The sequence below is a fragment of the Symphalangus syndactylus genome, chromosome 15 (genome assembly GCF_028878055.3).
Source record: "Symphalangus syndactylus isolate Jambi chromosome 15, NHGRI_mSymSyn1-v2.1_pri, whole genome shotgun sequence".
NCBI classification, from domain to species: domain Eukaryota; kingdom Metazoa; phylum Chordata; class Mammalia; order Primates; family Hylobatidae; genus Symphalangus; species Symphalangus syndactylus.
In genome coordinates this window covers 17,543,888-17,571,879 of record NC_072437.2, presented here as the reverse complement: position 1 = coordinate 17,571,879, position 27,992 = coordinate 17,543,888, and the positions used below count along the sequence as shown (strand labels likewise).

Here is a 27,992-nt window from a genome sequence, read left to right as displayed (position 1 = left end):
AAGATTGGATGACTTTCTATCTTTATATAAAAACACTTCACGAGGAAGCCATTGGACGTTATATGATTTTATTTTTCACAGAATATCATAATAGCGACCAGCTGTCCACTTCAGAGGAGTTTAGCTATGGTAATGTCAGCTGTGAAAAATGGTAGTAAGGGACCCCGAGAGCGACCCCAACAACTTTTTGGAGGAACTCCATATATTCCGAGAACTTGAAATCTTTGCCACTAGGGGAATTCTGAAGTTTCTTTTCCTTAAGGTTTCAGGGGGAATAGTCCAGCGAATGGTTTGGGGTGTAACCTCCAGTGAGTCTGCTGGTACACAGGCAAAAAAAAAGGGCCGGTTTTGTTTTCTTCCAGAATAGAAGTTGATATCGTCATGATGAGGTTTTGATGCTGATTTATGTTTGACTTGGAAACAATCCAATCTTTCTGACTCATAATCATACACTCTCTTCTTTCTGTCACATTTCTCTTTACTGTGTATACAACTGTAATCGTGGTCCCAATGACTGTTGTCCTTCCAAAATAAATCAGATCTGGCCTTCTTTCTTTCTTGGCTTTCTGGGTGCACGTGAGACTTGCCTTGGTTTTTTGCAAGATGTGATTTAATATTTGATTGAGTTAAGGGAGCTGAAGAGTAACTTGTTCTGCTCATGGTAGTACATGAAAGCTTCTCTTCACTGAATGATACACTAGATGACCTAGACTGAATTTCCACAGTATTTGATGAACTATGACACAACCAGTCAGGAGATTTCATTTTGGAAGATGATTTATATTTCCTGCTTTTGTGGGACTTACAGGAAGGTGGTGTAATAATTAAGGTTTCCTTTCTGCACTCTCTAGTACAATGGGAACCTGAATCTTCACTGTAAAATGATTTCAAATCAGTTGTGATTTTGTAGAGATTTTCCAAAGGAATGCCTGTCTGTAATTCAAATAGATTTTTTTCTGATTCCTGACTTAAATAAGAGTTGGCTTCCAGAAACACACATTCCTCACTCTCACTTACTTCAAGACATGAACATTTGTCCAAGTCAGCTGGACTCTCAATATCTGTCTGAATATCAGTAAAATCTTCAGAAATCTGAGTTTCATATGAAACAGCTGAACAAGTAGCATTTCTCTGGGTCCTTAAATCGACAGATTCGTATGTATTTCTTTCTTGAAACCATACATGGTATTGTTTGTTTTTTTCTGGAGTCACATGGAATTCTGACTCTGAAAGAACTTGAGTATCTTTCTTCCTCGGGCTGTGCAGATCATGGTCAGAAGCACACACAAGTGTTGGCTCTGGGAATTTTCTGATGAGTGACGAGTTTTCGTGGGGACTTTGCTTTTTGAAAGAAATATGTTGTTCTAACAGTTCTGTATCAATGGAAAGACTACCACTTTCTCCACCAGCATCTACATTTTTACACATTGCAATTGTGTTTAACTTATTATGTTTGGGAAGTACATTTGGCTTAGGTAACATGCTTCCAGCTGGAAGCCCCAGGAGAAAATGAAGGTATTTGTATTGTAAATCAAGATCTATTTGATGGAGAGGTTTTTCCTCAAAAAGTAACAAAAGTCTGTTTTGTTGTTTTGGTCCTGTGAAACCAGGATGAATACAGTTAGATAAGGGTTTCTTTCTCTCATGAGCACTGGTCATTGCATAAGATTCTCTTACAATTCTGGGAAAGGCTTTCATTTGTATCTCCAATGTTTTCACAGAAAAGTGCATGAGGAGTTTGCCTTTTTCTTTTACTGAGAGGTTTTGGAGGGTATGAGGCAATAGCATCTCACTAGCAGAAGTCACTGAAGATGTTCCATTTTCTAGCTTATTAATACTCTGTAGCTTTGTGATCGTCTCCTCACTGCCTCTTGAAACATCAACAATCAGTGTCTTCATATTGCTGACAAGAGGTGAATCTTTTTGGTATTTATGTTTGGAGTTAGGTTCTATGGTATCAGTCCCTTCTAGAGACATAAAGCTCATTGTTTTATGTCTCGAATAGAACCTCCAACTGTTATCTTTTGAAATAGTCCCTTTTGGATAAAAGTTGAACATTTGTAAAGATTTTCTTGCCATCTCTGGTATCAGATTCAGTTGTATTTCAAGTGCTTTTGACTCTAAATGATTAGTAAGCTTATTTTTTTCTTTGGCAGTAAACTGTTCTAAAAGGGATTTGTGCTGCATTTGGGGATATATTGCTGTTGATATTGTATCTAGACCCTCTGGAAGAGGTGGTGACTTCAAGTCGTCAGGCTTATAGGCTTGTATGTTATCCAGTTTATGAGAAGAAACTTTGTCTTGAATCATATTTTTAACCTGAGATTCAGAAATAGCTTTGGTTGCTTCACAAATGGGAAGTAAATGTTCTGCATTTGTACTGTCTGCAACTATTTTGACTTCACTACTTTTAACTTGAAGCGGTATGGGCACAGTTCCTGGGAAAGCTTTTTGTTGCTGAACCTTTTGTGTGGTCATGTCCCATACTGGTTCACTCTGATCCCTTTGCTTGGGTAACTTTGGATCTTCAAGCCTAGATGGACACTCTGTGGGTGTCAGAATGCGTTTTAGAATCTTTTCATCCTGTTTGATGATATGTAAGTCTGGTTTTTTAATGATCCTTGAGACATCATGCCCTGGAACAATCCGTTCTTTTGTTTGTGCCTTTAAGTATTTTTTATTCATTTCACTTCTGAGGTTTGCTTGTGATTTGACATTAGGAAGTTTCTGCATTTGTTGTTTGTCCACTGCAAGTGGCTGGGGATCTTGTGGAACTGTGTTTGTGAAATTCTGTTCCCCTTTTACAATTGTTAAAGTGTCTCTCTTAGACATTCCACTAGTGTTTGGTGATTTTTCCTGGAATTTAGGAAGACAGATTCTGTTTTCTCTTTCTAGGTTTGTCTTAGAGTCAGTGTGAGGTGAACGCATGATGGAAATAGAAAGACTTCTGATAAATATTCCTGAGACATCTTTACTCCATGAAACTATGTTCTTTAACTTAACATCATACTCTAATTTCTTTCTATTGCTTGGTGTCCCACGCCCTGTGATATTAAGCATCTGTGGAATTGGGTGATTCTGGATTTTCATAGTTAAATATTTGGTGCTCAATTCTCTTTTCAGATCTCTTATTGTTAATCTGCCTTTCTGGTCTTTACATTTGGGAGAAAGAGGAACATATGAATAAAATGAATCCAGAACATTTCTTTGAAATAATTTTTGTAGTTGAATGCTTTGTTTTGCTTTAGATGTTTCTAGTTCTTTTTTCTGCTTTTGCATGATTAGGCGGCTGTTCTCCCTATGATTGATGACCTGAGTCTTCATTTGAGATTTCTCTGCCTTTAGAGATGAAAGATGCAGGTGTGCACTACTGCTTGTGTCCATTCTTCCTCTCTCCTTCTCCAGATTGGCAGTCCCGGCCTTGTGCATCTCTGTTTTCTCTTCTTGCAGATGTAAAGCTCTGTTTGAGCCTATTTTTAATTTCCCTTCTTTCTGATTCACAGTACTATCATTGTCCATTTCTAATTTTTTCTGCTCTAGATTTATATTGGTGTTTGCGTCTGTTTGATCTTTTTCCTCCAGATCCCCTGGTTGAAATTGAAAAGTCCAGGGAGGGAATAGGGACTTCGGAAGCAATTCCAGAAAACCTTCCTCTTGTTCTGAAATGAGCAATGCCTTCTCCTTTCCCCCTTTTGCAGGGTCAATCTCTGTCATATCCATGTGTATTCCTGGTAGCATCTGTAGGCTGAGGTGCGCTGTTGTTTTCTTGTCCACATCTGTTTCCGACGGTGTCTTCTGCTTTCCACTTTGAAGGAGAAACTTAGAAAGGATAGTGTTTGGCCTGGTCTTGTGCCCATGTTCACACCGTCGGATCACTTGCTTTTTCACGACAATATCTTGTTCTTCTATATTTTGGGGGTCATTCCAATTGGTGACGATACTTATTTTTTTGAGTGATCCCTTTGTCTTTGGTGCTAACACTTTGGGAGAAAACATTTTGCTGATTTTATCATTACTTTGTACACCTTCCTTTGGCTTATCAAATTTACATGAACCTGCAAGTTCTGGAGATACTTTCGATGGAGTTTCTTGCTGGTGAGCATATCTCTCTGAAACAGAAAATCCTTTTGAACTTGCAGGGGTGCCAAGTGTGACATACAGTTCCTCAGATATTTTCCTTATCGGTGAAACTGAAGCCTGAGGACTGATGTTATGGTTTAAGTTATCCATTATTTCAGTTTCTTCTTCCAGACCTCCCATTTTAGTTGCATCCATTGTGGGATAGGAAAGAAACGCAGTAAAAGTGTCTGTTTTGTATTTTTTGGGCTGAGCCTTTTTCCCTGTAAAGAGCCGTTCCAGCCTTTTCCCACCTCTTGTGGTACCAAACCCTGTGAAATAAATGTCCTCATCCTGGGAATTTAAAACTAACTGATTCAAATCTCCTTCTGACCTGACTCGTGAAGGTTCATTCCTTTGCTGGATGCTGATCATGAAGTTTGAGGTCAACTGTTGCTCTGCCTCTGGGCGGGGCACATACTGTTCTGTTTGCTTAATAGCGTTTTTATCATCACCTTCAACTGAGTCTCTGTTTGTTATTTTCTGGGTATTTGAGGGTACATGGAGAGTTCGCTGTGGACAAGATGATCCTGTAATTCCTGGAGTGTCTTTGTCTATTTTGTTCCCTGAATGCAGATAAAGAGGAGGTGCTGATGGTATAGAAAGAAAAGTTCTTGACAGAACCACACATGCTTCGTCTTTATCTTCGTGTACTTTTTTCTCCAGTTTGTTAATATTCAACACTAATTCCTTTGCATTAAGGATATGTGACGTTGGTGAAATCCTTGCCTCTTGGCAGTGTATCCTGACCCTCATATCTACCGTTTTCACTTCATGCCTGTTTTCTTTCTGTGACCTATGTGGTTTTCCTTTTCTTACATCACCATTCCTTGCCTCTGCATCTGCTGTTTTCTCTGTATCTGGTAATGCTGATGGCATTAGTGGAAGTATAAAGGATGTCTTACCTCCAAGCCTCTCTTCATCTGCATGTGTAGCTCTCTCCAGTTTAAAGTTAGATGGCAAAGGTTTGGAAAAGAGTATGCACATTTTTCTTTGAATCATACCTGGTGGTTTATCTTGACCTTCATGTTCCTTTCGTCCTTGCCCTCCAATGTTCACGTGCAGTTCTGTTCTGTGGAGCATACAGGAACGAGGTGACTTCTTTGACTTCAAAGTTATATCTGTGCCTCTCGTATCAATTATTTTTTCTTGGTTCCTCTCTTCTTTTTGAGGGATATGTTGCTTTTCATTTTTAACATCTTTTGAGATATTACCAACAATGGACTCACTATGTACAGTTTCCCCTATGTGTGATATTCTCCGCAAAATAGGTCTTTTAAGCCTTAGCATTTCATTATCTAAATGTGTTTCTTTATCCAATTCTAGTTGAGATAGATTTGGCAATGAAGTAGATTTGGTCAGAACCACACCTGGTTCACCTTCATATTCCTGCATCTTCTCTTCCTGATGTTTGGGGAATATTACGATGCTTACTATTTGCATGTCATCCTCTTCCTTGTTCTGCGACATATGTTTTCCTTTTTGTAGATAGATTAAAATATCACCAGCAATTGGCCTTATATATGTGCCTCCCTCAGTATCTGGTGATACCTGGTGTTTTACTAGGGGAAAAGAGGATCTTGTTAATATCGGTATGCTTTCCTCCTGGAACCCAGTATTCACGTTAAGGTGAAGTGGGGAGGATCTAGAAGGACTCTTAGACCACATGACACCTGGCCCACTTTTAACTTTCTGGACCTTTTCCTCCTCTTGTTCTCTAGTTTTCCACTGAAGATCACTTAAACTGTGTGTATGTGAGACAGGCGATTTCTTTGCCTTCAAATACATTTTGTTGGGATCCAGTTCACTGGTCATATCTGCAACTTTTTCTCTATCCTTCTCTTCTTTCTGTAGCAGGTGTGCTTTTAATTGCTTTACATCAGTTGAAAGTTCTCCATGGGTTGCTTCTGGACATGCTATTCTCCCTGCATCTGATGATTCCTTGGACCGTGACTGTGGGAGAGACACTTTTGCAATTCTTATCATGTTCTCCTGTCCTTCTGTTGTATCAAACTTAAGATATGGTGGAGTAAGTAAAGAAGTATTAATGCTTGTCAGACCTGTAACTTGTTTATTTTTATCTTCCTGAATCTTTCTCTTTTGTTCTTTACTTTTCCACTGCAATTTTTTGGTATTGAGTATATCTGAGAGTAGTAATTGCTTTGCCTTCAGGTCTGTACATTTGGGGAGCATTTTGTCTTCCATATCTATTCTGAGTCCACCTTTCTCTTCTCCCCATGCTATGGGTTGCACTGGTCCTTTTGAGTTGCTTAACGTGTAACCATGCAGTGACTCAGTATATGCTTTTTTGCCTGAATCTGATGAATCCTGAATCTTTAATGGTGGAAAACTGAATTGTGTTTTTCCTAATGTGCCTTCCTTTTCACTCCTTCTAGTGTCACAATTCAGGTAAAATGGAGGAGGAGGGAATGAAGCAGAAGATTTCCTCGGAACCACTCCAGGTTCCTTTTTGCTTTCCTGTACTCCTTCCCCTTGCTCTTCAATGTGCAAAGGGTAGTTCTTTCCATTGCATAGAAGTGCAAGTGGGAATGCCTCTGTTCTCAAATGTATCCTTTTGGGGAGTATTCTACCTTCCCTGCCTTCTATTTTTACTCTGGCCTTTGCCTCTTTATATGGCATTTGTTGATTTGCTTTTAGTATTACTTTATGTGAGCTAATCCCTTCATTTGAATTTGCACGTCTGCTTTTTCCTGCACCTGATGATACAGGAAGCTTTAGTTGTGAAGGAGAGAATCTATGGTGAGAGAGAGAAGGCATGAACGGATGAGTTTTTGTCAGAATCACATGAGGACGTCCTGTCCTGTCCTGCTTCTGTCCTGCTCTTTCTTTCATGCCCCACTGTGGCTCCTTTCTCTTGCTCAGGGGACTGTGCTCAGTGATGCTGAACACTTGTGGAGGTGCTGATGTCTTTGACTTGAAAACGGCACCATTGGGGTGCATTAGGCCATGCATGGATACTGCTTGTACTCTGTCTTCTTTCTGTGGGAGGAGTTGTTTCTCTTTCTTTACAAGGCTCTCTGTTGGCTTTGTAGGTGCTGTTTGCCCTGAAGGCAGTGACTCCTGGATCTCAAGATGTAGCATAAAGCTTTTTGCTATTCCTGGTTCGCCTTCCTCTTCTTTTATTGAGTCTAACTCAAGGAAAGCTGAAGAAGTGACAAAAGGACAAGTTTTGCTCAGAAGCACAACTGTTTCCACCTCACCTTCTTGTGCCTTTTCCCCTTGTTGACTGATGTTCACCTGCAGTTCCTTTGTTTTTAGTATATGGGAAAGGGGTGATTTCTCTGCCTTCATAGCTATGTGCTTGGGATGCATTACACTTTTCTCTGAAATACTTGCTTTATCCTTTTGGATCTTGGCCATGTATTTTGTTCTTTTTGAATCACCTGTGATATCATTCAAATATGACAATGTATATTTTAATTTCCCTGTATCTGATGATGCCGTGTGCCATGAGGGTGGGAGAAAAGATCTTGTTACTCCTTGTTCCTCTTTTTTGCCTGCTGTTCCTTTGTCTAATTTACAGTGAGGTAGAGAAGGTATTGTCAGACACGCATCTAGTTCACTTTTTCTTTCCTGTACATGTCTCAATTTTTCTTTTATGTTTGTTGGTACTTCTCTAGTTTTTGAGCCACTGCTGCCAGGAATATTGAGTGTCTGTGGAAGCGATAATTGCTCTGCCTCAAACATTGTGCCTTCAGGTTGTATTACATAATCCACACTTACTGTTTTTCCTCCATCTACTTCTTTCTGTGGCTTGTATTCTTGTACTGTTTTTACGTCATTTGAGCTATCCACCCCAAATGACTTTGTATGTGCTATTTTCCCTGCATCAAATGATTTCTGCTGCCTTAGTTGCAAAGTAGCAGATTTTATTATTCCTTGTAAGTCTTCCTCTCCTTCTTTTCTTGTGTTCAGTTCATAACGAGTTAGAGAAGACTCTGAAGGCAAATGTAGGAAGAGAACTGTTTCCTGTTTACTCTTGTGTCCATCCCTTTTCCCTTGCTCTGTGCCTACTCCATCTGCTTGCTGTTGCTCTACAGTTTCTCCATCCCTTTTCCCTTGCTCCTCACCTTCTCTGTCCTCTTTCCCTTGCTCCTGGCCTTCTCCATCCCTTTTCCCTGGCTCTTTAGGATTCAGTGGTAGGTTCTGTGAAAGTGCCTTCTTTCCTTTCAGATCTTTGTCTTCTGGATGCATTAAGTCTTTCTCAGCTGATAATTTTACTTCATCCTCTTCTTTCTGTTGCATGTAATCTTTTGCTTTTTGTACTTCACTTGCGATATCACCCTCACTGGGCACCCCATTTGCTTTTTTCCCTGTCTCTGATGATTTCTGGTGCCTTAGTTGTGAAACACCAGGTCTGATTATTCCTCGTTGGTCTTCCTCTCCTTCTATTCTTGTGTCCAATTTATAATGGGTTAGAGAAGAACTGGAAGGCAAATATAGGAACAGAACTGTTTCCTGTTCACTCTTGTCTCCATCCATTTTCCCTTGCTCTGTGCCTTCTCCATCTGCTTTCTGTTGCTCTTCAACTTCGTGATCCATTTTCCCTTGCTCTTTGTCTTCTCTATCAACCTTTTCTTGTCCTGCACCTCTTCTGTCCTCTTTCCCTTGCTCCTCACCTTCTCTGTCCTCTTTCCCTTGCTCCTGAGCTTCTTGATCCATTTTCCCTGGCTCTTTAGTATTCAATGGTAGGTCCTGTGAAATTGCCTTCTTTCCTTTCAGACCTTTGTCTTCTGGATGCATTATGTCTTTCTTAGCTGATATTTTTACTTCATCCTCTTCTTTCTGTTGCACGTAATCTTTTGCTTTTTGTACTTCTATTGTGATATCACCCTTACTGGCCACTCCATCTGCTTTTTCCCCTGCCTCTGGTGATTTTTGGTGTGATAGTTCTGGAAGATAGTATCTTGTTATTTCAGTGACATACTCTGCTTTTTCTCTGCTTGTATCCAGTTGTAAATGAGAAGGAGAAGGAATGGAAGCGCAGGCATTCATCAGAAGCACACTTGGTTCACCTGTAATATGTTCTATCGTTTTCTCTTGCTCTTTGATGTCCAACTGAATTCCCTGTGAAATTGATGATTTCATTTTCTTCAAAGCCCTAATTTTTTCCATTTTTCGCCTCTCCTGTTCTTTTTGCAACATAGATTCTAGGGCCTTTTTTACACTGTTTGAGATCTTATCAGAAATACACTTTTCATATGCTATTTTCTCTGTATCTGATGACTCTTGGAGATTTGGTTGTGAAAAAGAGGATCTCATTTTTATTCCCGTGGCTTCCTCTCCTTCTACTGTGCCCACTTTAGAGTAAGGTGGAAAAGAGATGGAAGCAAAAGGTGTGCTCCAAATCTCAACTTGTTTATCTTCCTGAATCTTTCCTCCTTTTTCTTTGATGTTCAGCTCTAATTCTTGGAATACTGAAGGCTGCTTCACCTCCAGAGCTATTCTTTTGGAATGCATGATTTTTTCCAAAGCGTTTTCCACTCTGTCTTCGTCTTTCTGCGGCATATGTTTTGCTTTTTCGATACTGCTTAAACTATCATCAATTGGCTGCTCACATTTTTCCATTGTATCTGATAATTCCTGGTGTGTTGATGATGAAAGACAGAATCTTGTTATTCCTCTCATGTATACCTCTTTTATTCTAGGATTCCATTCCGAGTGAAGTGGAGAAAGAATAGAAGCACAGAGTTTATTCTGAACTACATTTAGATTACTTTCATCTTCCTGCGTCATTTTCTCTAGTTTTTTATTGCTCCGTTGTGGTTCCTTTCCATGCAGTAAATGTTTAAAAAGTGATTTATTTCCTTTCAAAGTGATACATATGAGGTCCATTATATCTTTCACATCTACTATATTTTCTCTATCTTCCTTCTTTTTCTGTGGAAAACACTTTGATTCTATTACATTACTTAAACTCTGTCTATTAATTGACTCTGCAGATGATACTCTTCTGACATTTGATGATGCCTGGAGCTTTAGTGGTGGAAGGCAGCCCTTTAGAGTTCCTGACTTATCTTTACCTGCTTTTGTTCTTGAATTTGAATTACTATGTGATAGAGATGGTAAAGCAGTACACAAGTTTGTCAGTTTCATACTTGATTTACCTTTACCTTCTTGCATCTTGCCCTCTTGTATTGTAATGTCCAACGGCAAAGGAAATTCCTTTATACTGAGTGTATGTGACAGTGATGACTTCCTTGGCTTCAAAGGACCAGGCTCTCTCATTTGATCTGCTCCAAACTCAGATGGCTGGATACACTGTGGAGCTGTTTGAAACAAAACCTGTTGTCCATATTCTTCCTTCTCCCTCACTTTTGCTTTGTTTAGGGAATTTCTTGTTTCAGAAGATTGTTCATATGTATCCCAGGTACTAGGTGATTGCTCCATATTTATGCATAGTAGACTAGGTATAGAAACACATATAGATTTTGGCTTTGCATTTAATGCAGCTTTATGTCTCTCTACTTCTGTCTTCTGGGCTTTAAAGTTCTGTTTCTGCTCCTTATTAATGCTTACAACAGCATAACTTGCAGTATCAGGTGATTGTGAAACTGCTGATTGCTTTGCCTGCAAAGGTCCACCTTGGGGACTTGACCTGTCAGCCATTTTAAGGCTGCCATTCTGTCTTTTCATTTCTTCTGAAGCAGGCGAATGCCTGCCAACAGAATCTGGGACAATTGCTGCCAAATTACAGAAAGCATTTTCTTTTAAAACAGAATGGCCAATGTTCTGTTTATCATATTTATTTGATATGGCATCATCTGTTGCCTCACTCAGTTCTGCACAATTATCTAATTTCTCCATCCTTGGGAGCCCAACTTTGAGACTTTCTTTTCCATTTTTGGTTTTTTCTATTTTTACATTTTTTTCTGAATTCCCTTTGTAAATCTGACTTTTTGAGAAAAAGGTTTCTCCCAAAAGCACATCTTCTGATTTACCAAGATGACGATCCTTTCTAAGATACGTATTTGCCATGAAGTTTTCTGCACAGAATGGATCCATTTCTGTAAGATGTTCTTGCTTCTCTTCCCCATTTTCTCTATCATGTAGTTTTGCTCCCTTTACCAAGTTGGAAGTCCTTCTCTTGTCAATGGAATCAGAATACCTTGCTATCCCTTCAGCTAGTGACTCTATTTGTGTTGGTTGTGTGTGACTTAACCCTGATATTCTCACATCTATCTCTGTTTGGAATCCACTTTGCCTTTTAATGTCAGAGGAATCTGGAGTGAAGGAAATAGTATTTGGAAATGTATCAGCCACATTTTCACCTTGCCACATTGCTTTCAGTTTGGTTTTTAAATTGGATTCAAGTTTCTTCCTATGTTTTGTAGTAAACTGTCTATTGATTTTATGTATCTGTGAAATTGGTGATTTCTTTTCCTTCATAGTTAAACATTTGGGATTCAATATAATTTTCCTTTCTGATAACTGTATTGTGTTTTTCTGGTTTTTAGAGTCAGATAAAACAGGCATGAAGAAATCTAAAGGACTCAAGAAAGTTGCAGCTAAGTTTTCTTGTACTTCTTCCTCTTCCTCTGTAATATGACCATGATTTTCTTGGCGCATTCTGTTGGATACAGTTTTTAAATAGGATTTAAGTTTCTTCCTACGTTTTCTGGTACACTGTCTATTGATTTTACATATCTGTGAAATTGACAACTTCTTTTCCTTCATACTTAAACATTTGGGATTCAATATAACTTCTTTTTCTGGTAACTGTGATGTGTTCATCTGGTTTTTAGAGTCAGATAAAACAGGCATGAGGAAATCTAAAGGACCCAAGAAACTTGCAGCTACATTTTCTTGTACCTCTTCCTTTTCTTCTGTAATATGACCATCCAGATTTTGTCGGCGTGTTCTGTTAGACAGAATGCCCCTCGCTGCTGTATTGAGTAAGAGTTTATCAATCATTGATTTGGATGGTGGACTCTTAGCATATTCAGTGGCACTAAATAATGCCTCTCCTATACTTGTGCACCATTGCCTCCCTTTCATCTTGTACGTAAAGCGGTGTTGCTTTTTCTTTCTGTGGTTTTCTGTAGAATATCTTATGATATTAAACAACTGCGAAATTCGTAGTTGCTTTGCCTTCAAAGTTACACATTTGGGACCCATTATACTTTTCTTGCCTATAAACTCTAATGTATAGCTCTGGCTTTCGTATTCAGATGACATGAGCCTGGAGAAATCTAAAGGTTTTAAGACTGTTCGTAAGTTTTTTTGATTCCATGCAGTTTTCTCAGAAATAGAACTACCCCATTTCCTTCTGGGATTTTCATCCCAAGGGGTATCACGTGGTATTGAACCAATCTTTGATTTCCCTGTTGTGGGAAATGAAGTCTTTAGACCTTCCATACTTTTTATTGCTTCTTGCATATGAGGACTTTGTTTCATCATGTATCCAGAAATAGGCTCTAAAACAGTTTCTCTAAAGCGTGTTTCTTGCTTTGTTTTTTGCACTATGTGAGACAAATTCCAAGATCTGCCTTCGGGACTCTTCAGTTCAGATCCTGGTTTGCAAGGGTCAGGATCTTTCATTTGATGTGTACTGAAACTGAGGTGTTGACTATAGCGTGGAACTGATTCTGATAACATTTTTTGAATATTTTTATCTTCCCTTTCATGTTGTACATTCATGTTCATTGCATTACTAGATCCACTTTCCATGTCAGTCAAATTTGCCTTCTGTGCCTCCCCACCATGTGGTGATTTCTGTAACTCCAGGACAGTTGCTTGTAGATCTTTATTAAACTCTGCCTTTTCCCCTTTACCTGAATTGTGCTGTTCCCCCATACATTTCCTATCAGTTGGTACACCACATTTTATTGCACCAATTAAAACTTCACCGTTTACTGAGTCCTCTGATTTTAGAGGAAGAAGTTTTGAATTTACTGTACATATTGTGCCATTTTGGGTCTGGAGGCATTTCTTTGTCTCCTCTCCTTGTATTGGCTCTGCAGGCTGAAGTTGCTGTGGGACATCTTGTTTGGTAACAAACAGAATTTTCCTACTTCCTTGGTTTTCTAATTTGTGAAAGTCAAGATCCTTCCCCTGACCTGAACGGAATATGAAATGTTGCAGGTGCTGTGGAATTACTTTTAACAATGCCTCCTGTTTCCTTTCTTCTTGCTCTTCATCTTGAAGACGGGTTTCTTTAATGTCATGTGAAGTAACACTCTCTTCACGTGGAGATGTATCTTGCTTTACTTGAGTAGGACTGAGTCTTTTTTCTCTTAGCGTGTCTTTTTCTGTTTCTGCCTTGCCATACTTGTTAATGTCAGGTGTCATAGTCAGGAAAGCATATGTTTCATCTGCCCCCTTTTTGCCTTGATGCACTTCTTTCATTTTGGTTGTCAAGTTAGAGCTCAGTTCTTTTCTATGGTTGGGACCAGCACCAGCCTTGATATTGAGCATGTATGAAATTGTTGGCTTCTTTGCCTTTATAATTCCACATTTGGGATTCACTAAAGTTTTCATGTCTGAAAATTGTTTTAAGTTTCTCTTCGTTTTAGGTGTAGATAAAGCAGGCATGCAGGAATCAAAAATCACTGTCTCTTTCTTTCCACTACCACCAGCCTGTTCCTTTTGATGGCTAGAATCAGAGGAGATACCACCTTCTCTTGCATAAAATATGATTTCATCAACCTTTGCTTCCCCAGACTTTAGAGGTGAAAACCTAACATGACTCTCTACCTTTTCAAATGGAAATTGATCCAGTGTAGGGCATGAAGTAGGCTCCAAAATAGTTTGTGTAAAATGTGTTTGTGGTTGTACCTGAATATTTGTATTTCCTGGTTGGTTCAGTTCCTCATCTGATTTGACAAGCTCATTATCCTTCTGATATGCATTGAGTATGAAGCCATGGCTGTTCTCCAGAGCCTGTAAAGCTTTGGGAGGTGGAATCTTAGGACCCACAGGGACTTTTATGTCATTTTCTGTTTTGTTGGCTTTTTGTAGTTCTTCAGCTTCTAAAGGACCCATTTGGAGACTAGTCTCTAAAGCAGTTTGTTTAAAACCTGTTTGGTGCTGCAAACGTTGTCCATTAATAGGTAGCTCCAGTGTTAAACAGTTCAGCACTGGGTCTGATTCAAGATGGATTTCCTTCATTTGACCTGCCTCAGACCCCAGGTGCTGGCTCAGCTGTGGCACTGCTTCTAATAAAACTTTATGTTCCTCTTCCTTTCCATCTTCCAGTTTTTCCTCTCTGTCATGGGATATACTATTCTTAGCAAAGACATCAATGTATGTCTTATCTGCTGTTCCTCCTTGCTTTAATTGAGACGCAGGGAGACAGAACTCTCTCTGCAATCTGCTATGCATTGGAGAGCAAAGGGTATTTAGACATTCAGGTACCAATCCTTTAGTTTGGTTTATCTTTTTAAACTTAGTCATAAAGTCTAATTCTGATTTCTTTCTGTGGCTTGTGACACTGACTGTCTCTGAGATTGATGGCTTCACAGCTTTTGTATTTACACATTTGGGCTTTGCTGTACTTGTTGTGAGTGCAAATGTTACTCTCTTTTTCATCACTTTAGAACAAGATAAAACAGGCGTGCAATAATTGAAAGTCTCTGGCGAAGTTGCTGATAAATCTTTTGGTATTTCTGTCTTTTTTTCTGCAAAACAGTAACCCATTTCTCTTGTATCACTTCCATTACTTGGAATATCACTTTCTCCTGTTTGGTTTAAAGGGTCTCCAATCAGTGATTTTCCTGATACTGGAGAAGGCGTCTCTGAATCTGCAGTGCATTTGCAGTCTGTTTGTGTGTTTTGAGTACTCTTCACATTCTCAGCATGAGATAGTTCCATTATGGGAGAGACAACAGACTCCATAATAGTTTCTGTGAATGGGATTGCTTGATGCATTTCTTTCTCTGTTTTAATCTCCTTCTCTAGATGCACATCAGGTCCAAGGTTCCAGCTATCATGCAGGACTGCTTTTGGTAGAGTTTCTTTGATGCCTTGTACTTCATCTTGCAATTTAGCATCTAGTGTGTTTTGGGATTCATTTCCCTCATTAATGAAATATGGATACTTTTCTTCCCTTTCAATTTGGGATTCCTCTTGGACTAGCTTGATATGACTGTGATTCTCTGCATTTAACCTGCTATACATTCTAGTATTAGGCAAAACAGACATGGGAGGGTAAATAACATTCAGAAGCATACCTGCCGCAATTTTATCTTGCAGTATCTGTTTAATTATAATTTCAAAATTGCCTCTGATTTTTTTCCTGTGGTTTGGAGTACCACATATATTGATATAAGGCATCAGTGAGATTGCTGGCTTCTTTACTTTCATAATTACATATTTGACACTGAGTACACTTTTTGTTTCTGATAATTTTTTTTTAATTTCCTGCCTTTTAAAATATGGTAAAGTAAGCAAGTGGTTATTGAAAGACCCCAGGGCAACTGCAGGTAAATATCTTTTCATGTCTTCCTTTTCTTCTACAATATGACTATCCATTGTCTTTTGGAGGTTTCCACCAAATGGGACACTATACTCTGTTGTTTCAATTAAAAGTTCACCAACTGGCAAGTTCTCTGGCATTGTAAGTGGATTCTTTGGATCTCCGGCACTCTCTCTGTCTGTAGGTCTATCTGTGCTTTGCTTCACCTTCTCAACTTGAAATGGATCCATCCTGGGGCATGGACTAGTCTCCAAAACAGTTTGTGTAGAAAGAGTTTGTAGTTGGACCTCTTGCTCTTTATTTGGGGCTTTACTACTTCCTGAACTGATCTGTCCCGTTTCGAATTTGACATACTTGGGCTTTTGCTTTAGATGTATGCTGAAACTGAAGCCTTGTTTCAGCTCTGAATTTGCTTCTTTCTCCTGTTCCTCTCTATCACATTGTTGTGGCTTTTTAAATGTAGAGCTCTTATCAATGTATTCTGCATTCTGTGTTTCCTTCTCATTTAGTAATGTCTCTTGCTTTGATGCTGAATGACTGAGCCTTATTATTCTTAACGTGTCCGTCTTGGCTTTTAATCTGCTATGTGTTTCTGTATCGGGTAGTTGAGAAATGGTATAAGTGGCACTGTGAAATGCATCAGACCTTTCTTTATCTTGATGCATATTTGTTATGTTACTTCCAGTGCTGCATTCCAGTTCCTCACTTTCACGTAGGTCACTGTCTTCTGTAACATTAAGTATCAACGGTTTATTTTCCTTCAGATTTCCACTTTCTGTACGCACTTGAATTTTTATGGCTTCTAATTCTTCACTGCTTTTATGCATTTTGCTTCCTAGGGAAATGAGCAAAGGGACATTTGACAACTCCAGAACAAGTTCCAAAAAATCTTTTTGTTTCTGTGTATTTTCCCTTGGAAAGCACCTTTGCATTTTTGGTGTGCTGGTTGGTAACTTCTCTCCATTTGAAAGTTGAAGATGGGAATTCTCTGAACTTTGTAGGTCCTCCTGTATTTTCATTCTATTGTTCGATTCCATTTCGGGAGAGGACACAAGTTTCTGCATAGGTTTTGACATAGCTTCTTCTAAAGATGTCTTGTGCTTTGGAATATGGAGATCAAATGGTTTTTTTACATGAAATTCTGTAATACCAGTTCCCTTTGCTTGTGTAATTGAGTCTTTAAGAGATTCTTTACTCTTCCCATTTGTTTCTACTAGTAAACAAGGTGCTTTTAGTTGAACAGTGTTGACCATGAGGGATTGTTCTAGCTGAGGTAACATTTTTGGTGAAATGTTTTTTAGTCCTTTGTTTTCTTTGTCATACGCCTTTTCCTTTTTAGTAATACCTGAGATTCCTGTCTCCTCAAGAGGACCTACAGGATTGATTTTCTCTGTATCTGGTGACTTATTTTGCTTCTGCAGAAAATGTCCACATTTTATTAAACCCGGCATGACTTTCACTAGTTGTTTTCTGGAATATTTTTTAACATAAGGCAGAATAAGCTTGGAAACAGAAATAAGATGCAAAGCTATATCTGATATATCTTTCCTTTCATGTAATTCTTTCTTCTCAGTGTTATTCTTGCATCCTAACTCATTCCTATTTTTTAAAGTGCGACATACTGTGATTTGAAATACTTGTGAAGTTGGTGTTTTTTTGGCTTTTAGAGATGGAATGTTAAGACTGAGTTTGCTTTTACTGTCTGGTGTTTTTCTTCTATTTTTCCGCCCTTTAATGGTAGACAAAAGAGGCACTGAGCTATATGCAGAATCCTGGTTCAATTCTGATGAAACAGTGTGTTGTTGGCCATGTGGTTCTACACTCCTTAGTTGTGGCATATCTTCAGTAGCTAAATTTGGATTCGGAGTTAAAACTAGAAGTTCAGCATTCTTAAAAATAGTGTCTTGCCCCTTAATTGAATATTTAATCTTGTTTGAATTTATAAACCAAACAGAATGTTGGTCCTCACCTAAGTGTTCATCAGACTCCAGGCCCTTTACTGAATATTGTGCCTCAACAATTGATGGAACTTCAACAAAATGTTGGTTCCTATCCAAATCTTGGGACTGGAAGGAGTCTTGTGTGCTGCTAGAAAATGGCTTCCTCATCACATCTTCAGTCTGGGCAAAGTTGCTGGCCTTGCTATCAGGCTGGCTGTTAATTGATGCTTGGTTGTGATTTATATATTGGGCTTTACTAGTAAATTGGGCTTCATAAAGACCTTGATTCTGAAAAGCATTTTGTCCTGGAAAAGAATCCTGTGCTTGGACAGAAATAACCATTCTAACAGAAGGTTGATTCTGATTCAAGGGCTCTTGAGATCTTGAGCATTGATAAGTAGTTCTACTCCCTAACTTAGTTCTGGGTTTTGAAAGAATTTTATTTCTCACATTTTCTTCCAGAAGTCTAACTTGATCTCTAGAAAGAAATAAGTGGGCAAGAGGGCAACGTGCCACATCTAGATCTTCATTTTCTACAGTGAATCTAGATGCTGAAAAGCTAAGATCAGAAGAAAATCCTGAATTTTTGTTTTTGTTGGTTTCCATCATTGAAAACAATTTCTTGGAGGAAAATTGTATTGTTTCATATTCTTTGTCTGGATGCTGTGTATGGCTTAGACACATTTCCTCTACTTCTGAATAAAACAATGACAAAGATGAGCTGATTCCATTTGAAGATGGCACATGACTTTCACTAGAGTCACTTACTTGATCTTCACTTACACTAGTACCTGACCATATTATTTCATGTGAGAATAAAATTCTATCTTCAAAGTTACATTCCTTTTCTTCAGATGTAAGTGATGAAGTAATTCTTTTTTCTAAAAAGGTGCCAACTCTGAAATATAAGAAAACAGTGTACAAATGAATACTAGAATATATTTATTCTAGGAATCTAGAATTACCTTTCAGATTTAAGAAAATGCAGCAGTGTATGAAAACAGATCAGCATAGAGATAAATTGGAAAATCATTATCCATATTAAAAAACAATTCATTACTTAGTTCTTCTCACTTAATAAACTAATCAACTGAAAAAGTGAAGTAAATCAATTATATATCTCAGAGACTATATCTCAGCATCTCTAAAAGTCTATTTTTGACAGGATTGGGTCACAGTTGCTGGATTAAGATTATATTATTTTACAAGGAATATCTTTTCTGTTCTCTATATGAAAGTTTTCACAAAAAGAAAACATTCTTATGGAAATGTAATAGGTACAACAGAAGAATACCAATAGTGTAAACTAGCTGTCTATAGATAAACCCAGATTATGTTAACAGTTCTTTGAGATCAACAGAAAAGCCTACATTTTAGGGAAGCACATCTCAGTACAATTTTGGGCTGGAGTACTGATCATGGATGATGTGAACTTGCCAACAGCCATGTACCTCAAATGACCCTAGTCTCAGTCTAAGAAGTGCTCAGACCAACGGCATCAGCATCATCTGGTGTGATGGTTAATTTTATTTGTCAATTTGACTGGGCAGTGATGCCCAGAGATATGGTCAAACATTATTCTGGATGTTTCTCTGAGGGTGTTTTGGATGAGATTAACATTTATATCAGTGAACTGTGAGAAAAGCAGATTGTTCTTCCTAATGTGGGTGGGCATGATCCAATCAGTTAAAGGCCTGGATAGAACAAAAGACTGATACCTCAACCCCCTGACATACTCCAGCAAGAGGAAATTCTGTCAGCAGACAGCCTTTTGACTTAAACTGCACATTTTAGGCTTGCAAGTCACCATAATTGCTTAAGCCAATTCTTTAAAATAAATCTCTCTCTCTCTCTCTCTCTCTCTGTATACAGACACACACACACACACACACATACACATATCCTACTGGTTCTGTTTCTCTGGAGAACCCTGACAATACACCTGGAAACTTATTTGAAATGCATATTCTTTGGTCCCATCCCAGCACGGTGGAATCTGACGTTTTGAAGGTGGGGTCAAAAAATCTGAGCTTTAATAAGCTCTCCAGCTGATTCTGATACATGATAAATTTTGATAGTCACTGTTCGATGCATGAGCAAACCTAAAATCAAAAACTGGAATGCATATAAACTAGGTCAGATAATTCTAGTAGCTATTTGTTTGGAGAACACAGATTACCTCTTACTTTACTGTATGTGTGACTTTACTTTTAAATAACCCTCAATCAAAGTAGTGAAGGCAGTATATGAAATCCATCATGATCTACCCAACCACAAAAATTATTTGTGCTAAATGATTACTTATAGAACTGAGAAATAAAAATGAAATGCTAAGTCCCACAAATGACTGAATTGACATCCTCTTGACCAAGGGGACCCCAAAGAAATCTTGAAAAATGAATTCCTGACCATGATGGGATGGGAGGTCAGACAGGCCTTATTATACCACCTCCCTCCCTCACTACCATTAGGCTTTCTTTCCTAAGGGTAAACAGAACAGTCCTTTGGAAAGGCTTGCACCACCCTTGGTATCAACCAATGACCTGATGCTGCCCCTCCCTTTTGCTTTCAACAAAACAACCAGCTAGCATTCCTTCCTGATAAGAGACCACCAACCACAGAGTGGTTCTGCCCAGTCTAGGGAGGATGTGCAGTGGGGGTTTTCATGTCCCCTGCTTCACCTTTTGATGTCAGAGGGCCAAAAACTCCACCCTCAGATCATGCTAAAGCTGCCATTTTTTGAACATGAGTTCCATGGAGAGGAATGAAGCTCAATTGCTCATGCACACATTTCTCCTTTCATAAATATTCATGACTCCTCCTACGGCTTATTGACTATGAGTATTATCCACCTCATTCAGCACGATTTCCTGTCTTATTCTTCCTGCCCTCCAATGGCCTGTTTCTGGCTTCTGACAGGAGGCTACACTTCCCAGTCTGTCAGAATGGCTACCCTGCAGGCTGCAACCCTTTATGAACACCATCATTCTTTTCAAAACACCATCATTCTTCAGTTGACACAATGAAATCTCATTAATCTGGATTTGGGTAGTTAGAATTTGGGATATTTTAGGCTATACCAATGATTTTGTTTTTTCATAGATAACACAAAAATATTAGGTAAATATTTAAAATATGTTAGTTTTCAAGTTCTCTCAATTTTTAGAGCACTTATTAACCTCTAATGTATAGGCTATTTTATGGGCTGAATTGTGTTTCTCTAAAATTCATATGTTGAGGTCCTAACCCTAGTACCTCAGAATGTGACCATATTTGTAGATGTGGCCTTTAAATAGATTATTAAAGTTAAATGAGGTCATATGGGTAGGCCTTAATCCATATTTGGAGATAAGGCCATCAAAAGGTGATTAACTGCTGTCTTTATTTAGCGTAGGGCCCTAATCCAATATGACTGGTGCCCTTGTAAGAAGAGGAAATTTGGACACAGAGACACCATGGACATGCATATACAGAGAAAAGAGCATGTGATGCACATGTGTGTTTATTGTGGCACTATTTATAATAGCAAAGACATGGCATCAACCTAAATGCCCATCAATGATAGACTAGATGAAGAAAATGTGGCACATATACACCATGGAATACTATGCAGGCATAAAAAAGAATGAGTTAATGCCCTTTGCAGGGACATGGATGAAGCTGGAAACCATCATTCTCAGCAAACTAACATAGGAACAGAAAACCAAACACTGCATGTTCTCACTCCTAAGTGGGAGTCGAACAATGAGAACACATGGACACAAGGAGGGGAACATCACACACTGGGGCCTGTCAGGGAGGTGAGGGGCACTGGGAGGGAGAGCATTAGGACAGACAAATACCTAAAGCATGCTGGGCTTAAAACCTAGATGATGGGTTGATAGGTGCAGCAAACCACCATGGCACATATATACCTATGTAACAAACCTGCACATGCTGCACATGGATCCCAGAACTTAAAGTAAAATTAAAAAAAAAAAAAAGAAAAGAAAAGAGCGTGTGAGGACACAGCAAGAAAGTGGCCATCTGCAAGTCAAGGAGAAACACCTCAGGAGAAACCACGCCTTTCAGCCTCCAGAACCATGAGAAAAGAAATTTCTGTTCTTGAATGCCACTTAATTTGTGATACGTTGTTATGGAAGCCCCAGCAATCGAATACAGACTGTATACACATCTTTGTTATCTGCCCATTACTTTTAGTATATAGTCTTTGGTAGTAAAGTCTATTCTTCAACTAAGACAAAATTTTGGGTTGGATGATCATGATGTCTACTCTCTAGCGCCTGTTCTACCTCAGATTATTAGGCTCAGTCTAATACAGTAATCCCATTTCTGAGTGATTAGTTTAGGAATGGGCATGATCTAATCCTAATATAAGAAAATGCTGAAGCAGGCTGGGCAGGGTGGCTCACGCCTGTAATCCCAGGTCTCTGGGAGGCCGAAGCAGGTGGATCACTTGACATCGGAGTTTGAAACCAGCCTAGCCAACATGGTGAAACCCCAATTCTACTAAAAATACAAAAAGTAGCTGGGTGTGGTGGCAGGCACCTGTAGACCCAGCTACTCAGGAGGCTGAGGCAGGAGAGTTGCTTGAACCCAGGAGATGGAGGTTGCAGTGAGCCAAGATTGTGCCATTGCACTCTAGCCTGGGCAACAGAATGAGAATCCATCTCCAAAAAAAAAAAAACAAAAAAAAAACCCTGAAGCAAACCATTTCCCAAAATCCAGTAATCCAATGGAAGATCAGCAGTTTGCTTTGCTCATTGAGACTATGCCTGGTCAGCAGAGTTCTCTCTAATTTCTCATGTCACCTCCTGACATATAATTTATTTATTATGTTGTCATTTATTGTCTGACCCTCTCTCACCCCCACACCCTGTTTTGTTTGCTGATGAGTCTCAAGGGCCTACAGCAACGCCTGACACAGAGTAGGCGATCAATAAGTATTTGCTGAATGACCATCTCCACCACCAGGCTTCTGATTGCTAACAACAAACTGACCCAACTCTTTCCTCAATTTCAGTGAGAAAAAAATCCCTCATTCACAAACCATTCATATGTGTTTAAAATCATGTGACTGATTTTAGTTAAGACTTGGAGGCAGAAGCAGGAGAGAGTTGACTACAGCCATGCAAAGGGCTCCCATTTAAACATTAGGTACGTCTTCTCATTTGTGAGATGTCCTTTGGCCTCTCCCCACCAAGGAATCTTAATTGGCCTTTGAGATTTTAAAAAGAACTCCTCATTCTCTAGGAAAAGAGGGACAGTTCTAGAGCCATGGTAACCAGTAGCAGAACCATTTGTAAATCAATCAATGGCAATCCTATAGTCATAGTAACAAATAAACACAGAGTCTGCTTTTAAACTGTTTCATCTATCAACGACAACTCCCTTTAGGAAATGCACTTCTGAAACCAACCAGTCAGTGACAAGTTTAAGCTTTGAAAGTCAGGTGGTTGGTGGCAGACTCTCACTCAAGCATGCATCTATGGGTAAGGCCAACCCTAAAACAAACCGTTCCTCAAAATCTGATATAAGGTCAGCCATTTGCTTTGCTTACTGAGACGATACCTGGCCAGCTCGGGTCCCCGGATTTCAGATACTAAGTGGTGATCTCATCCTTTACGCCACTCAGTCCTAAGCCTCACACCACTACACTTGCAACTCCCTCTGTTCTGCTCCCCTCTGCCCCCCAGCTACCCCCTTTCTCCTTTGTCTCATTTCATAAGCAAGATAAAATCCACTCCATCTCTAATGCAGTACATTTTAACCATTCTGATGCTTAGGCTTCGGCCAGTATACCCTTCTATTTCAAAATAATTTATTAAGATGCTGTCCCACTATTTCCAAAAGCAAAGACATGGAACCAACCCAAATGCTCATCAATGATAGACTGGATAAAGAAAATGTGGTACATATACACCATGGAATACCATGCAACCATAAAAAAACGAGATAATGGCCTTTGCAGGGACATGGATGGATGAAGCTGGAAGCCATCATTCTCAGCAAACTAACACAGGAACAGAAAACCAAACACCACATGTTCTCACTCCTAAGTGGGAGCTGAACAATGAGAACACATGGACACAGGGAGGGGAACAACATATACCAGGGCCTTTTCGGGGATGGGGGACGAGGGGAGGAAACTTAGAGGACAGGTCAATAGGTGCAGTAAACCACCATGGCACACGTGTCCCTAAGTAACAAACCTACACGTTCTGCATATATATCCCGGTTTTTTTTTTAGAAGAAATTTTAAAAAATTAAATGAAATAGGCCAGGCGCGGTGGCTCGCGCCTGTAATCCCAGCACTTTGGGAGGCCGAGGTGGGCGGATCACGAGGTCAGGAGATCGAGACCATCTTGGCTAACATGGTGAAACCCCAACTCTACTGAAAATACAAAAAATTAGCCGGGCACGGTGGCGAGCGCCTGTAGTCCCAGCTACTCAGGAGGCTGAGGCAGGAGAATGGCGTGAACCCGGGAGGCGGAGCTTGCAGTGAACCGAGATCACGCCACTGCAGTCTGGCCTGGGCAAAGGAGCGAGACTCCGTCTCAAAAAAAAAAAAAAAAAAAAAAAAAAAAATTAAATGAAATAAAATTATTTGAAGGTGTCAATGGTTAAAAAAAAAATGCTGTTCCAAACATAGTTCTTTTCCAAAAAAAAAGAGTTTATAGATCTGTGTGCGTATATATATATATATATATATATATATTTTTTTTTTTTTTTTTCCCTTTTGAGCTGGAGTCACTTTGTCTTCCAGGCTGGAGTGCAGTGGTGCGATCTCGTCTCACTGCAACCTCTGCCTCCCGGGTTCAAGCCATTCTCAGCCTCCCAAGTCATTGGGATTACAGGCGCATGCCACCACAGCCAGTTAATTTTTGTATTTTTAGTAGAGATGGGGTTTCACCATGTTGGCCAGGCTGGTTTCGAACTCCTGACCTCAAGTGATCTGCCCACCTTGGCTTCCCAAAGTGCTGGGATTACAGGCATGAGCCACCATGTTACACATATTATTTCAACTAATCTTCATGATATTCCTAAGAGGTAATTCTTCTAATCCTTAGTTCGAAAATCAAAAAATAAAAATAAAAAATGGAGGTACAGTGAGTTTAAGTCATTAGCCCAAGGCCATGCCATCAGTAAGAGGTAGAACTACAGGGCCGGGTGCGGTGGCTCACGACTGTAATCCCAGCACTTTGAAAGGCCCAGGTGGGTGGATGACCTGAGGTCAGGTGTTCGAGACCAGCCTGGCCAACATGGTGAAACCCCATCTCTACTAGAAACACAAAAAATTAGCCAGGTGTGATGGTGGGTGCCTGTAATCCCAGCTTCTATGGAGGCTGAGGCAGGAGAATCACTTGAACCCAGGAGGTGGAGTTTGCAGTGAGCTGAGGTCGTGCCATTGCCCTCCAGCCTGGGCAAAAAGAGCAAAACTCTGTCTAAAAAAAAAAAAAAGAGGCAGAACTAGAACTATGATACATAAAGCTAGACCTTTTTTAACTTCAAAATTTATGTTTTTTCACCATAATATGCTGCTGCCATAGGAGCCATATATTTTCTCTAATCCTTTTTCTTCAACACCACCCCCTAACCTCTTCTTCTCCATGAATTTCCCTTAACGCCCCCTAGAAAGATGCCACCCAAGGATTAACTTCTGTCTAGGCTGGAAGGGAATAATAGGACACGGGGATGGAAAATCTTTAAAGTGTCCTTGATTCTGAAGCTGAAAATCCTTTTTTTCTCCATGTCTTCTTGTGAATTCCTCTTGCCTGTTAATCCTCTGGTTTTGAATTACATGTGAACCTTGGGTCACCATGCACACCTAACCCCTCTAATATCTCAAATGCTGACTCTTGGTCTGTCCATTTGGACTTATTCTGATTGCACTACTGACATGCTGTAGCTTGTACTGGCATTCCTGTTCCCAACTGGACCTCACAAGGGTTCCACCTACTCACACCTCCAGATATTGTTACAGCTTCCCAAGACACTCACCTGAGAACTAGAGTTGCTAGTACCCAATACGACAATATAGCAACCGGATTAAATGAATAAAGCCCTTTTATACCCGACAAATGAAAGAAATTAGACGAACATCAAGTAATCCTCTGATTCACACAGCGACTAGTCACACAGTGACTAGTGATCTAGCTGAAACACAAAACTGTGCCACTCTTATGTGTAACCACCACTAGTGGTTATTATCTACAGAATTGAATCCAGGTCTTAACATGGTATAGAAAGCCGTTTATGACCTGACTCCTACCTACCTCTTCACATTCATCTTCCACTACTTCCTGATTCAACCTCAACATTCTAGCAACTCTGAAATAATAGTAATTTCTTCCACATTGCTGCTGTTTCTGTTCATGCCCTGGAATGTCTTTCTTATCCTTCTAAACCTGTGTCCTTTTCGGGCTAATGTTCATTCATCCTTTAAAATTCAGCTCCAGCGTAACATTCTTCGTGAAGCCATTCCCAATGCCCTAGGCTGGCTTAGGTATCTCCTAAATGTTTTAATATTTCTGTCACTGTGTCACCATCTCACAAGGCAACTTTCCTGTATGTATACATCTTCTCCACAAGAATATAAGCTTCTTGAGAACAGAGACTATTTTATGGTTTGAATCCCAGTATTGGCGTCCACTATATAGCAGATATCTAATAATTGTTGAATGGATTTCAATTAAAACAATTAAAATATTGATAGCATCAAGAGTTGTGATTATGTCAGTATTTAATCCCTAGCACGGAGATAACTTTACAATTCTGATAAATTCTGATTTTACAAACTCCTTTCATGTCACTCATGCAGCACCTAGCTCAGTGTTTGCTTGGTCCACAGTAAGTGCTAAATAAATATCTTTTCAGTGGAATTATAAGAACTGGTGTATTGGAGAGAGAGAGTAGGAAAGAAAGTCACTTATCCTCTTCAAGCTTTATTTTCCTCATCTGTAAAAACAATAATAATACTACCTACCTCGAAGGATAATTTCAATAATATACGAAAAGTCCTTAACACAGCTTGGAGCATAGCAACCATTTAAAGTAAATGTTAGATTGAATCATGACGTTGAACAGCTAGGAAAACCCTTCTCTGAAATTCAGAAGTAAAGGCAATTTTGAATAGAGCACAGCCAACCTATTTCATTTAGCTTCAAAATATATATGTGATATATCACATACCTTTCTCTTGAAGATGACTTAATAACTGACCAATTGTCTGGAGCTGAATAGGAATAAAAAAGTCACAGTATCAATGAGAAAAGCTCAGGATGAACAAGTTTTATATTAAAATATGAAATTGTATAATACATACCAAATTTCCTGCTTTTCGGGCAACTGTCTTCCCTCTATTTTAATGGAAAAAAATTGTTAGAGGAGTAATCCGAGTATCAAAGTTCAAAAGTTTTAAAGTTATTCTTATGTCTGATTTTGAAAACTAGGAAAAGGGGAAATCAAACATTTATTCTTACCTCCTGGACATCTGAACTACCCTTTTCAGGAAGTGTGGGCTTCTTCCAAAAGGATGCACAAGCTTTCATGAGTATTATCTCAAAAAGAGTTCCCAGTAAAATTATAAAGAAAATTGCCACCCAATCATTTTGAATAATCCAGGACTCTAGAAAGTCCAATAATGTCATGAATGTATTATCTTCCAGTCCACTCCCTACCCCGTTTTTAAAGGAATAATATTGCTTTGACATTTTAATGTAATATGTGAAAGAGACTGGTGTCTCATTCAGAAGTCCTTGATTTCAGAGGCTCTGAAATATAAAACGTTGGTATGTCCAGCTCATAGCCATGTGCAACATTTGGCCAGTGCTGCTGGTGTCTTATCAAGTGCAGCAGTGGTTCCTCTGGGCCTAAGTTAGGTGAGGTACGTGTCATAGTGGGTATTTAACTGAGCTCATATTAACTTTGGCAATAATGAAAGTTCATAGGTAAGATATGTACACTGTATAAGTAGTTTTTTACTAAAATTCAAAAAATTACCTTCTCTTAACTTCATAGATAGTAACATAATTCTATCATGGATTGTCGCTGCCCTATTATAAATATAGAATTAATTTGGATTGGTAGAAAACATTTGACATAACCATTTCTATTAACACCAGGAACAATGTATTTTATGCTTCTTTGTGGTAACGAAAATATAGTCCTTTCTTAGAATGAATATAGATAAGGTTGACAGGTTTAGCAAATAAAAACAGTAGATGCCCAATTTAATTTGAATTTCGGAGAAATGTCAAATAATTTTTTTGGTCTAAGTATGTCCCATTGCAACTATGTAGAATGTATGATGACTTGTCTTTTATGGGTCTGATTTTTTCTTAAAATAGAACACATTTTATATTTCTTTTTGCTAGCAAGGTCTGTTGGCACCATTTCCCTTCAACAATCTATTGATATGCTGAAAACTAAAGTGTCTTTGGAATAACCTCCTGGTGAATTTCCTTTTCACCCTGTCTACAGTGATTTCAAAGAGCTAC

General features: G+C 39.1%; 1 protein-coding gene across 1 annotated transcript; it reads right to left on the bottom strand.

Moving 5' to 3' along the window:
• Positions 1 to 51: 51 nt before the first annotated feature.
• CCDC168 (coiled-coil domain containing 168) lies at positions 52 to 27,467 on the bottom strand. The gene is made up of 4 exons (XM_055244636.2): positions 26,976 to 27,467; positions 26,819 to 26,852; positions 26,686 to 26,728; positions 52 to 18,391 (listed from the first exon to the last, which is right to left on the bottom strand). Exons 1-4 carry the CDS (start codon positions 27,204 to 27,206, stop codon positions 136 to 138), a joined length of 18,564 nt encoding a protein of 6,187 aa, XP_055100611.2. The 5' UTR covers positions 27,207 to 27,467; the 3' UTR covers positions 52 to 135.
• Between the last annotated feature and the right edge of the window lie 525 nt (positions 27,468 to 27,992).